This window comes from Panicum virgatum, chromosome 2K (assembly GCF_016808335.1).
Source record: "Panicum virgatum strain AP13 chromosome 2K, P.virgatum_v5, whole genome shotgun sequence".
In the NCBI taxonomy this organism is placed as follows: Eukaryota; Viridiplantae; Streptophyta; class Magnoliopsida; order Poales; family Poaceae; genus Panicum; species Panicum virgatum.
In genome coordinates, this window is record NC_053137.1 from 60,752,796 (window position 1) to 60,766,882 (window position 14,087).

Here is a 14,087-nt window from a genome sequence, read left to right on the forward strand (position 1 = left end):
TTTTCCTTGCAGCCAACGATCTTCCCAGAATAAGGCTTTACGACCATCACTCAACTCCATGAAGGTGGAAACGTGGAACAAGGCCTCGACGACAGGATCACGATCATCAGGAAGAAGCTGCCAAGGCCGGGACTCCTCAGTTCTTTTCAGCCAAAGCCAACGCATGCGTAGGGCATCCCCAAAACGCTGCAAGTCCACAAAGCCCAGACCACCCAGTTCGGGAGGTCGGCATACCCTAGGCCAAGACAAGAGACAGTGCCCACCTTTGGCAGAACGAGCACCCGTCCAGAGAAAACCACGCCTGATACTGTCAATGCACTTGATAGCCCAGGGAGAGAGACTGACTGCAAGAGCAGTATGTGTAGGAATGGCCGATAAAGTACTTTTGATGAGCACATTTCTGCCAGCCCGGTTCAGCAACCCTGCTTTCCATGATGGTAATCGATTGGCTACCTTATCAACTAGTGGCTGCAGTACTGTCTTGTTTAATCTTTTCAGCCCAAGTGGAATGCCCAAGTATGTGATGGGAAAAGGATCAACTCTCCCATGGAAGTACTGCAAGAGAGTCACCGTGGCCTCAAGATCACACTGAATGGGTGAAATCAAGCACTTATCTGGATTTGTTTTGAGGCCAGAGGCGCCCGCAAAGATACCCAGTATTAACTTTGAAAGCAACAAATCCTGCTGATGTGGGGTGAGGAAGAGCACGACATCATCAGCATACATGAAGGTCCTGTCAGTAATCTTAGGGTGCAAAGGCTTCAAAAGTTGTCTGCTATCTGCCAAGGCGAAAAGACGGTTCAATCCTTCCATAACCATCACAAAGAGAAGGGGGGATAGGGGGTCTCCCTGTCTTAGTCCCCTGGCATGACAAATTCTTCTACCCGGCGAACCATTGAGAATAACCTTGGTGCTTGCCGTGGAGAGGATTAGAGCGATCCAGTCAATCCAACGCCTGGAGAAACCAAGCTGATGAAGCATATTGAAGAGGAAACACCAATTCACCGTGTCAAAGGCTTTCACAATGTCAATTTTGATCAAAGCAGATGGTATTTTGTTGCGATGTAGGAGCTTTGCAGAAAGTTGCACCGCCTTGTAGTTCTCATGGATGAGACGCTTCTGAATGAAAGCACTCTGATTAAATTTGATGATAGTATTCATGAACGGTGCAATGCGGCGTGCAAGAACCTTGGTGAGCAACTTGGCAAAGCTGTGAATGAGGCTAATTGGCCTAAAGTCCCCCACACAAATGGCATCTTTTTTCTTACTGAGCAGAACCATGAAAGCCTGATTCATCAGGTAGAAGCTTCTACCATCAAGCGACCAAATGGCTTGGAAAGCATGTAATATGTCATTCTTAATCACCGGCCAGGCTGTTCTATAAAATAACCCCGTGAAGCCATCGGGTCCGGGAGCTTTGTCCACCGGCATGTCACAGATTGCCTGCCAAATTTCTTCTTCACTGAAACAGTGGTCGACCAGACTTCCTTGTAAAGATGGTAACCCAAGAGCGTCTAGGTTGATCAGGTTGTGCTAGGTTCCAGGCGTGCCAAGTAGAGTGTCATAATGGTCGAAGAAGGCAGAGGCCATCTCCTCATCATTAACAAGCACAGCATCACTGGTTTTCAACTTGGGAATATGCCCTTTGCGGTTCCTGTGGCAAGCTTGGAGACGAAAAAATCTGGTACTTGCATCTCCCTCAGCTAAGTAAGTGATTCGGGCACGTTGTCTGACCATGGTACGCTGCAAAGAGGCAAGGCCCAGCGAGCAAAGTTTTGCCTTGCGGCGCAGGGCAAGCTCATGAGGTGCCAAAGAGCGTCTGTCCTGTGCAGCGTCTAATCTTAGAACAATTTCTTTCGCAATTGCTAGCTGTAGGCGCACCGCCCCAACGTGCTTTGCACTCCAGCTCTTTAACATCTTAGCAGTATTTCTTAGCTTGTAGTCCAGGCAACGGAAGACATCAGCCGACTCTGGTGGCCAGGGAGGGGGGAGTTCCATGCCTCTTCGACTACCTGAAGGTAGCCATCACACTTGGGCCAGAAGTTTTCGAAACGAAACCGTAGGCACCGAGGGAGGGAGCAATCAGTTTTGAGGAGAAGGGGTGCGTGATCAGAACATTCCGAGGCCAGTGCGGACCATTCATGGTTGGGGAAGGTAAACGTCCAATCTTCGGAAACGAAAACCCGGTCCAGCCGTTCCAAGGTTGGGTTGTCACGTTCGTTCAACCAGGTGAAAAGTCTCCCCTTAAGAAACAGCTCTTGTAACTCGTAGTCATTAATGAATTGCCTGAAGCGTCACATCATACTCCTATTAAGACGGGAGTTATTCTTGTCCGCAGCTTGATATATAAGATTGAAATCACCCCAGATCAGCCAAGTGCCCGTGCACCCAGCACGCACCTCCCTGAGTTCATCCAGGAACAGAAACTTTTCTTGGTCAGATTGTGGACCATATACTGATGAAATCCACCATGACTCCCCAGAAGCCAGCAGGGTTATTTTCACCGTTAGACTGTATTGTTTAAGAATTGGGTTGGAAACCGACCAAATATTACATTGCCAAGCCATCAGGATACCTCCACGAGTGTTCATTGCAGGGAGAGACAAGAAGTCAAAACCCACCCCACAAATTTCTCTGAAGACGTTTTCAGAGCAGCAATCAAGCTTAGTTTCTTGCAACGACAATATACGTGCAGGGGCGTGTGGTTCCGTTGCATTCCACATGTACCATCTATGCAGAAATGGGACTAAGGAATCGACAAATCAGGTACGACCGATTGGACCCGGGAGCCCCGCACGGATACCTGTGCAGCCCTACAGCGCAATTCGGCAGGTTACGTTCGCATCGCTCGTCGCAGACAAGATGCAACATGCAAGGCGTACGTTACGGGCTACCAAGAACAAGAAAGGCAAAAATGGCAGATGGAACGGCAAAGCCGGCACCGCACCGCGCCCCTGTCAAGAAAAGCTACGCTCCGAAAAGGCCCAGACAGACAGACATATCTCTCCACAAAGCCAAGTGCCGGTGGGGGGAGGGGAGGATTTACAGGTCACCCGACACAGCGTCAACATCCCAGATGACTGGCGCCTAGCACGCGTTCGCGGCCACTGTGCTTAGGAGCACCGGCTGCTCGTTTCAACACATCAAAATTGCACGCTCTGGACAAAGGTTTCCTTGCTCCTTGACCTTTCAGGTATCCTTGCACACCTGAAGTCAGATGAACGCACAAGAGCAACCTTTGTCTATGGAAATGTGCAATTTTGCTGTGCTAAAAGCCACACAGCTGGGGCACTAGCACAGCGGACTCGAACGCTTGCTGTGTGCCGGAGGAAATCACAAGACCATGTTTCGTTTTTCTACCTTTTCTCTCAAACAACTGGCGACTAAACTAAATTCAAACAGAAGAGAATAAGTTAATTAAGAACAAAGAATCGCAGCTCCTCAGCCGATCGCCTTCTCCTCGGAGAACCTGGGGAGCTGGACGAGCGAGTTCACCCGCGTCACCCCATCAAGGCCTGACCAATTCTGATCATGAGCTGCGCCAGCGACCACTGCATCCGTTGCCCCAGCCAGCACCTTCTCATGGGCGCTCCCAGCAACAGTTCTGACCGTGAAATTCCGGGTTAGAGCTGGCTCCTGCTCCGGAGCTTCATTCGGGTCTGCTACTGAACCCTCGTCCACGCTGATGTTGTCCATGGAGGCAGTCGAGTCTCGCTCGTGGTCCATTTTGCCATCCAAATATAGGCAAACCACTACGCAGTCATCGATCTTGGATGTAGGGTATTTGGTTTTCCATTCACGGGTAGCTGCCTCAACTAGGGATTTTGCGGCCTTTGATCGGCTCGGGGATGACGACACTATGTCCACTGCCTGCTGGTTGCTAAGGACATCCCACACCTGCATGATTTGCATTAGCATTAGATTCCTGAAGTGTGACTGCACCAAGTGGTGCATCTTGTATAATTTGGTCGAGTACAAGTTACAACTATAAAGAGACAGGGGGGATTGAGCCAAACAAGAGAAGACGGAAGGGCAACTAGAATGATTCAAAAACACATCCGTGACCAGACCAGTGAAAACACTCCTGCTGATTCCAGACCAATGCTCTTTTAAACAACCATTGACGCCAAAAGGGAACAAAGTAGCATGCTTTTGCGAATTATAATTAGAAACAGCTGCAAAAGGCAAAAGCAATTACGGACAGTGACTGAAAAATAAAGCCAACTAGTCATCCATTAAAAGAGCATTTCAAGTGATAGAGAAGTCCATTACATAGGGTAAAATAAACTATGCAACTTCACCAACTACCATCATTTCAACAAAGGGTTCAGTTCAACCATGACAAAATCAAACTTTTGACAATACACATTGTTTAAGGTGATGCACCATGGGTGCACTAATGGAAAAGGCAATCAAGCGAGGGGGTATGAATCCGAAAGAGAATTTGGAACCAGTAAGATACCGATGCGTGATAATCAGTTTGCTCATTGGTATAACTGACAACAAAATGAAAACTAATGCCCACATGCAACACATCGTGATTTGATTAATGCGGGGAATAAAGGCACTAAATCAGTGCTTGAGTAAATTCTGGGGAAGACACCCTATCACATGGGGATATATTTTGTACTACTAGGTTATTAAAAACAAGGGGTATAGTCAAATATTTCAGTAATTTTGATCGGTTGCTGTACTTTATAACAGTGACATAGTGACCTGTGATAAACAACAAAGATTAGATTAATGCTAGATGACCAGATCATTCAACGAAAGCTGAAACAATTTGTACATCTGGACCTTAAAGAAAAGTTATCAATCTTTTAATGACTCGAAATGCATAAGGTCGGTTCATCGCTTGGAAATCCAAAAGTTCTGATGCACAGATAACCAATGATGAAGTAATTTATTTATGAGCGAGAATTTTATCTTTAACAATCCAGTGAAGAGCCCTTGAGAATTTTAATTTATCCTGCTTAGGCCAGTTTTATTTTATCTACGGTGGTTAAGAGCCCCTGCACTACCAGCTCAATGCTGGAAGGTGCAACTCATCTCACCGCAATGACTAAACCAATTGGTCATGTCAAGTTCAATATGAATAAGATTTAACAGCTGACAGCCAGCAGATAACAATAGGTGGTGACCATGCAGTGGAGAAGGGTGTTAAGCTGGCTAATCATTATATATGCAGAAGGCAGGAAAGGGACCAATGCCACAAAATATTATTCTTGCACCTGCCATGATGACAGTTTATCAACCGACCCCTAAAGCTATAACATTTTGAAGTCAAAAGACTGGATCACTCGTAGGCATGATCATGAATTCTCTTTTAGCTTCAATGAAATGCACGGGACGTCCTGGACGCTGAAGGCCCACCATGTGCCGCTACTTAGATCACGAATGCGAAAGTGCGGCAAATTGACACTACATTGCAACTAATCATGCTCTGATGAAAAAAGATTATGGCAAGATTTTGTTGGATCGGAGATATACTCAAATGCATAATATCTGAAAGCGCAAATATCTGAAAACAAAACAGTGAACACTAAATTGGAGGACTTGGTAGAGGAAATTACCCCATCTGATGCAAGGACGACGAATTGATCCTTCTCCGTAAGTGACCAGTGGAAGAACTCTGGTACAGAGATGACACCGTAATCCTTGAGGCAGAAGTCCCCAAACGCGCGGGCCATTGCCAGGCCTGGCGCGTCGTCGAACGGCAACCAGACCCGCGGCACCTCCGGTTCATCCTGCAGCGCGAACACTCTGCCCCTGCACTTCTTGATCCGTTCTGCCTCACCTGAATCACAAGTAGAGCCATTAACACAGGCAAACAAAAAAATGGCAGCGCATCAATAAAGCTAATTTAATGGCGGGGAACATGGTGGCGTACTGGGAACATCAGGTTTGAGGTCCACGGTGAGCTGCACGGCCACCATACCGCCGGCGGCGCCGTCCCTTGAGCCTAACACGGCACGCGAATCGCCAATGTTGGCCATGTAGAGATCCGAGCCCTGCGTGCAGAAACCGCCTGTGAGTTGCACGGCCGAACGCATATACGTCCAACAGAATTTGATTTGACGTTTGTGCCTGCGAGGAAGGATGAATCGATGGGCAGGAGAGTCGTGTCAAGTCCAGTGGCACGTACGAGCTTGAGGACGGTGACGGCGGTGCTGCCGCTGCAGAAGCAGTCGAGGGTGGCGTGGGAGCGGAGGTCCTTGTCCATGGCCTTGTAGGCGCGCGCGAAGGCCTTCCTCCACGCGGTGGCGGGCATGTCCAGCCCGGCCTTGGACGCGCGCACCGCGGACATGAGCCTCAGCGGCAGCGCGTCGCGGACCCTGCGCGCCACCAGGTGGCCGTGCGGGCCGTGGCCGTCGAACACCCCGCACAGCACGATGTCCTCCTCCCCGCCGAACCCCTGCCACGGCGACAGCTCCACCACCATTACCACACCGCCCGCGGCGGACCAAATCGACGGCGAGAACCCAACCGTTCGCGTCGGGAGAGACGGGGAGGGAGAGAGAGATTAGGCGGGAGATTCGGCGGCTTACATCCCAGACGAGCATGGCGTCCTGGTTGATCCCCTTGCGCCCCTGCTGCGTGAACACGGCGGCGGTGCGGCTGCGGCCGTCGTTGGAGAAGATCCGGCCGGGGACCGAGCCGAGCTGCTCCTCCCGCGGCGCCTTCCACCTCCTCCCGCACCGCCTCCCGTCCTCCCCTCCAGCGCCCGCCGCCGTCACCGTCGTCCTGCCACCGCTCGCCACGCAGTTCCCCATCGATCACGCCTCCCGATCTCCTCCTCCTCCTCCAATGCCGCACTCGCCCGGCAAGTAAGCGCCGAACAGAGACACCCGCGCGGAGACCAACGACGCCGGCCTCCGCTGCCGCCGCCCCGTGCAGGCGGAAGGGGAGAGGGATTCCCTCCCGGGGTGGTCGGGTGTGGAGTGGAGAGGAATCGCAGATCAGCCGCCGCGCTCAAACGCAACGTGAAAAGTCAAGGCGGGGGCGGGTCCCTGGATGAGGAGGGAGGTGAGAACGGAGGAGAGAGAGAAGAGGCGAGCGAGTTATTTATTGCGGGCGCGGGCGGGCAGGCGGGCACGGCAGCGACGCACGCACGCAGAGGCGGAGTGAGGCAGACAGCTCCGGCCTCCGGGTCACGGAGAAGAGGCTGCCTGGGCTCTCGCTCGGGGACGGCGACATCCGAATTTTTTTTATAGATTTTTTATGCATTATTTGCTCTCTACAATTGAAAAGTTGAAAAAACATCTGAATCCGTATCTGATCCATATTCAATTTTTTATATCTATTATTTGAGAATATATATAATAAATTTGAGATTTATTTTTTATGAATTTTTACAAGATCAATATTAAATACAAGGCTATAAATTTATATAATAAATTTTATATTTTATTTGTTCATAATCGAAAAAAATAATTAAAAATTTGACATTTGAATAAATATCTGTTTCCACCCATACACGGCGTGGGAGGGAGGCGGGCGGCAGGCGACGAGGGGGCGGCTCAGCGCCCCGACGCGCTGTCCGCCCCGTGCCACGGCACTGCTTGTCGCTGGTGTGGCGGCCCGGTCGTCGGCCCGGCCCGGATTGATTTGGGCTCTGTTTGGTTTTCGTCCTAGAGTATTAGGAAATTTTGATTGCTAATTACGGTATTAAATAAAATTAATTTACAGAACTAACTCTAGAACCCTGCGCTAGGAACACTGAAGAATCTAATGAGGCTTTTGATCGTACTTGAGCTAGGAAACCTGAAGAATCTAATAAGTCTTTTGATCGTGTGATTAGAGGATGTTTACTAAAGCATCACTGTAGCCAATCATCGATTAATTAACGTCATTAGATTCGTCGCGAAAAGTTATACCTATCTCTAAAAAAGTTCTACAAATAGACTTCATTTAGCACATCATGCATGTGAGATTTTTTCTTGAATTGTGTGCACTAAGAACCGTAGGCCTTGATTATCTGTGCGGTTGGCTAGGGGCGGCAGGGCGTGTACCGGCTGCCGGGTCGCGCACTGCGAGGAATAATCAAGCGGCGATCAGGCTAGACCGCCGACCGGGTCGCCGGGGTGCGGATGTGGCTGGCGGGTGGCGGCAGCGGTCAGAGCGGGGAGCAGCCCAACGGCCTCCAACGGGCGAGTTACGCCGATCGATCCAACTACTATTTGTTTTGCTCGGTTTAAATTTTGAAGTGAAAGCGAAGTATAACTAAACTTACATATGCCCATTTTTAATAATGCAACTCTTGTGCTGGCCTAATTTTAGACATAAGACTATTCAGATTTAGCATCTCAATTATCAATTCCGCCTGATCTTGATCCAAGCCTTTTATGGGTGGTTCTCAAGTGACATGGTTGTTTATCCTCAAAGTTGACTCTTTTTTTGCGACTAACCATTTGAAAAGTAAGAATGAGACTCGTGCTCAAGCCACGTCATAACCTAGATGGGAAAAAATACAGCCACATTAATTGAAAAACAAAAGAGAAAAAAAGGCGAGCTAGGGGTCAAAATTGAACGACGTTGATGATAGAAGTATTATGTTGCAGCTGATGGTCAATATTCCATCCATCTGCAAAAAGAATGCAATTCTCACTTTTTGATAGTAAGTAATACAGTTTGAACTTTGACTGAGTTACATAAAAATAATAATAACATTCATGATACAAAATAAATACCATTAAATTAGTTATAGAATATGTTTTCATAATAAATTTATTTGGAGACATAAGTGTTAAAACTATTTACTATATATTTGATCAAATTTGAACTAGTTTGACCGGCAAGGATCCCCATAATGCATTCTTTTGTGGACGGAGGAAGTATTAGATAAACATAAAAGTAGATCCGGTTAAAATGGGCCTTCTTCCTAAAATTATTCTTTGTTCAGGTTATGAATTTATATCTCTAAGTCCTACATTTCATGCAACTAAACATGATTTAAAAAAATAAAGAAAATTGACATGAGGTCTGCCTTTCATTCGATCAGGAATCGTTCACGTCAAGCTTGGAAACAGGATACATTTATAGTAGTTGATTACTTTATTAGACATCCAAACACTTCGGTGCGGCCACAGCACATGAAAACTCTGAAAACAAAATATTAGGGTCAAATCAGCCAGGATAAGATGATAGGCAAACGAACAGGTAGAGGAGGTGAACAGTGGGTACAACACTGCAACGATGGGCGGCCCGAAGCACGACACTAAAAAGCACGGCACCAGCCTGGCCATAGGCACGATTGATCGGGTCGCGGGCTGACCCGGCACGATGAGATGTTAGTGCATGGGCTGCCACTTCGGCCCATAGTGCCGTCCCGAAGCACGGCACGATAATGACCCGGCACGATAGCGGCCCGTGTTATTAAATGGCCCAGCAGCCCACTTCCCCTTCCCTCTTCCCCTCCCACATATAAAATCATCAAACCCTAATTTCTCCACCCCACCCTAGCCGCCCCTCCCTCTCCTAAAATCCTCCACACGCACGGGACCTGCCTCCGGCCGGCGTGCGCCTCGGTCCCGCCCTCGCTCCGGCCGCCGCCGACCCCAGCCAGCGCCCGCGACGGCCGCCGCCCACCACGGCCACCTCTGGCCCCCGCGCGCCCCCGGCCTGGTGCCCCTCTCGTCGCCGCGGCCGCCTCCACCTGCCCCCGCGTGTCCGCACGCCCTCGCCGGCGCTCGCCCTGGCCGCCACCGCCTCTTGTCCGCGCGCGCCCCAGCCGGGCACCCCCCTCGGCCGCCGCCGCCTCTGGCCCCCGCTCGGGCGCGGCCGAGTGCAGCATGCCCCCTGCCCGGCGCCACCTCTGGCCTCCGCGCACCAGATGGGCCGTCGCAGACCGATGGGCCGCCAGAGCCCGATGGGCCGGTCGGGCCGCCATGCCGGCTCAGCCCTATAAAGGCCTTAGTGCCGAGCCTGGGCCGCTAGTGTGGCACGATGGCCCGATGGGCATGACACTATCGGCCCGATGTTCGGATAGTGCCGGGCCGCATCGGGCTAGGGCCGGGCCGCCCATTTGGAAAACTATACTAGCCACAGGTGGAGGATGGCTAACGGGTGGCACTTGTCCGAAAACCATGCCCACTACGTCAGCGGTTGAGTCCGACCGCAGGATCGTAGAGGAGTGCTGGTTGATGGAGCGGATAGGAGAGCATACGGATACCTAGGGATTAGGAGGCCACCGCCCAAGAATGTTCAGTTATATCAGGCTGTAGAAGAACCAAAAAAAGGTAGTGCGAGAGAAGTAGGATCACAATTGGAGGCTTGGAGACAAGAGGTTTGTTGATAAATTTCTGTTGGATTGATCTCTTTCCTAATAAGCCGAATGGCCTATTAGGCCCCTTAATCCCGTGCCCCCCTTAATCCCGCGCCCTGATCGGGGGCGCCCAACCCATTAATGGTTGGTGGGCACCCACTGTACAGCGCCAGATAAATAGGGGTGAGAGGCCGGGGCGCTCGGTACGAGGTTCACCGTGCCGCCGATGCCCTCACCCACATTCCCAAAACCCTAAGCCAATCTGGAGGGGGCGCTGGAGCAGTGGGAAGAACTACCATCGCCGCCGCCGCCTTCGTCCTCGACTCGTCGCCGTTGGCGCCATCGTCCACGACGACGTCGCCACGACTGCGAAGCCGCTGCATCACTCGCTGCTGACCTAGTGCAGATCACCATCAGCAAACAAGGGATGGCCGGCTCAAGCTCCTCTGGTGGCGCCGAAAGTCTCTCTACTTTCTCTCTCTGTGTATTTCCCATAGATCTAGGAACCCTTGTACTCAGATCATAGAAAAGAGAAAGAAACCCCACTCGATCCGTGCATTGTGTGATCCTAGAGTTCTAACAATGGTATCAGTCGCCTTGCTAGCGCACAAATCTAGTAGGGGAAAGTAAGGATTCGTCCACGAATCGACAGAAATCAAAGAAACGAAAGCCAGCTCGATTTCGAATCGAAAAAGAAATGCAAACCCTAAAGGAAAAGTGCGGGCGGGGCTCACCTTTGAACCTGGGCCGCCAACGGCTGCCGGCGCGCGGGTTGGACACGCGCCACCCCTCGCCGGGGGTGCGGCACAGAGGAGCCACCACCTGCATCCGGGTCACCGGAGCAGCGCGCGGGGGCTCGACAGTTTTGGTGCTGGCAACGGCTAACTCGACGCCGGCGCGCTCACCCCACGGCGAGCGTGCACGCCGGCGAGCTAGCCGCATCGGTGCCGTACCACCGTCTCGCCTTCCCCGGCCGCTATGGCCGCCGTCTTCTCCGCCCAGTGGCCGCCACCGCTTCGCGTGGAGAGAGAGGGGGGAGGAAAGCAAATGACCTAGGGTTTGAAGGGGACGGCGCCGGCGTCGCCGTTTTGTTCGGGCGAAAAGACCAGACGACCGTCGGATTTGAGCCGACGGCCGGCGGCGGCCGAGCGACGAACGGGCCAAAAGCGGCCCGAGAGGGAGCCGCGCGGGAGGCCGAAATCCCGGCCCAGGCCCAGGTTGCGGCCTGGGCGCGGGGGGCGCCGCGCGCACCGGCATGGGCCGGGCCAATTTCGGCGCTGGACCGCATGCACAGTGAAAATTGTTTATTGTTTTTCTATTTTTTCAGAAGCATTTTCAATAGAATTTTGAATGGATTTGTTTATAGTTTGATCCCTGTTCAATTTTGCATCAACGTGTACATTGTTTAGAGATAAAAGTCCATAGTATTGCTTCTGAAAATAGAGATAAAAGTCCATGTTTCTGCTGCAAAAGTTTAAAGTTATTGCTCTCTAATTTAGTTCGAACCAACGAGACAATTAAATTTAAGAGCATGTTTAAAGTAATTTTGAGGATTATGGTATTGTTATTTTTCTGACCAACATTGTTAATTACAATACTATAATTTTATAGTTCTTGTGCATTTATTTCTATTTCTGCACAACGGTGATATAGATTTAATTGCATAAACAGTTGTATGTTCTATTTTCGACCAATGTTGGAATTATTACATGCAATTGTTGTTATTATGTTCTCACTATTTTTTAAAATTTTCAGCGGGGATGAACTTGATGGGATTCATCAACTACATCCCATCTCTAAAAGGAGACAACTATGGCGAATGGATCAAGAAGGTTGATCTTGCTTTCGTCTGTGGAGAGGTGGATGAGATAATCACCACTCCAAAGCCCACTGAGCCACCGGCTCCAGTGAGAGGGGAATCTGACACTGATGCTGAGTGGCAGAAAAAGGAAAGGGACTATGCTCCCTTAAAGATGGCTTATGATCTAAAAAAGACAAAGTGGAACAATGCCAACAAGAAATGTATGGCAGTGATAAAGAACACAATTGATCCTAACATTTTGGGTTCAATTGGAGAGTGTGATTCTGCTGCAGAGTACCTTGAAAAGATAAAAAATCAGTTTACTGGTTCTTCAAAGACTTATGCCACACATATCATAGAGCAGTTGGTCACAAAGAGGTACTATGGCGATGCCGGAACTATAAGAGATCATATCATGGGGATGTGCGCCTTGAACTCCAAGCTCAAACCAATGGACTTGGATCTCAAGGAAGAGTTTATTGTGCATCTAGTATTCGCTTCTCTGCCAAAAGAGTTTGCAACATTCGTTGTAAACTACAACTCACAGCCAGAGAAGTGGAACATGGAAAAAGCAACAGGCATGTGTGTGCAAGAAGAAGAAAGATTGAAGCGCCAGAATGGTGGCTCAATTAATTTTGTCCACAATAAAAAGAAAAGATCTTTCCAAGCTAGCTCTTCCTCACAGTTCAAAGACAAAGCCCCTATGCCACAGAAGTATCAGCAACAGCGCCCTCTAGCACAAGATGAGTGCTTCCACTGCCATGACAAGGGACATCGTAAAGCAGATCGTCCCAGCTACTTAAAGATGATAATGGCAAAGAATGGTAAGAATGTAATTTCATTTGTTAATGAATCCCTGTATATACAGTTTTCTAAATCTACTTGGTGGATTGACTCTGGTGCAACTGTGCATGTTGCAAATTCTTTACAGGAATTTCGTTCGACAAGGACTACGCTAAGAAGTGATAGACAAATTAAAGTTGCGAACGGAGTACAAGCAGAAGTTGAAGCTGTTGGCGATGTCTCCCTCGAGCTAGTTGATGGTTTTATGCTTGTATTGAGAGATGTTTTATTTGTTCCTTCGCTTCTGTTATCGCCATAAATTAACAGGGTTAATTAATGGGCCGATAGTAAGTTGGGCTTAGTGCGGAAATTAAAGGAGGCTTACGAATCGGCTCCTGTGTGAGTGTTTGGGTCATGTGGGCCATGTATCTTTAGATTTAGTTCAGTTTGAGTTAGAGATAGAGTCCGATATGGACACGTTAGTTTAGATTGTTGTCCAAGTCTCCGAACTATAAATATGTACTCTATGACATTTGTCAAAAAAGAGAACGTCATCACATTTTGCAAACAACAACTCTCGGCGCACCGCCACCACTAATTCTAGGGTTTCATCCAAGCAAGCGTCATGTCATCTCTGCGCGATCATGTTTTAATCTTATACTAATTCTCGTTGCATGGAATTAGTCGCGTAGAGATGACACTCTGCTCCTTTTTTATCTAGTAGATCTAATCTGTTATGGTTAGTTCTTATACTTAAGAATTGGCGTAATATCTGCTAGTTTAGGCCTTGCAAATGGGTTGGACGATCTGGCGACATATTAGATGCTTTGCCTTGATCTTAATAGGGATTGATCCGGGAATCGGCTTTCGCTTGTTCTTAGGCCTCTTTTCTGGTCAAGGTTCGATTATCTTTTACGTTCGTTAGGCCTAACTACATGTAGGATGTTCCGATCTAGCAGTGAAGCTTTTACCGTCGTGGATTAGATTAGCTAGATTTAATTGAAGCAGTTTTTGCAGTTATTTGCTTTATCCATTACCATCTGGATATGCAGATCCAATCTGACACCGGGACTCGATCGGCTCTTTAAAGCCGATGCAAGAGTCGTCCCGGGGAGCCGACCACGGCTCGGACTAATGTTTACACGTGTCTGTGCTTGTAGGCAAATCGTCAAAGGCACGTTCGCACCCTCCTGATCGGGTATAGATCAGGTGGCACGCCCTACATCTCCGGAAGCGACG

General features: G+C 49.4%; 1 protein-coding gene across 1 annotated transcript; it reads right to left on the reverse strand.

Moving 5' to 3' along the window:
* Nucleotides 1-2,981: 2,981 nt before the first annotated feature.
* LOC120691869 (probable protein phosphatase 2C 64) lies at nt 2,982-7,075 on the reverse strand. The gene is made up of 5 exons (XM_039975072.1): nt 6,549-7,075; nt 6,146-6,415; nt 5,891-6,011; nt 5,574-5,797; nt 2,982-3,897 (listed from the first exon to the last, which is right to left on the reverse strand). The coding sequence occupies exons 1-5, from the start codon at nt 6,771-6,773 to the stop codon at nt 3,442-3,444; spliced, it is 1,296 nt and encodes a 431-aa protein (XP_039831006.1). The 5' UTR covers nt 6,774-7,075; the 3' UTR covers nt 2,982-3,441.
* Nucleotides 7,076-14,087: the final 7,012 nt, after the last annotated feature.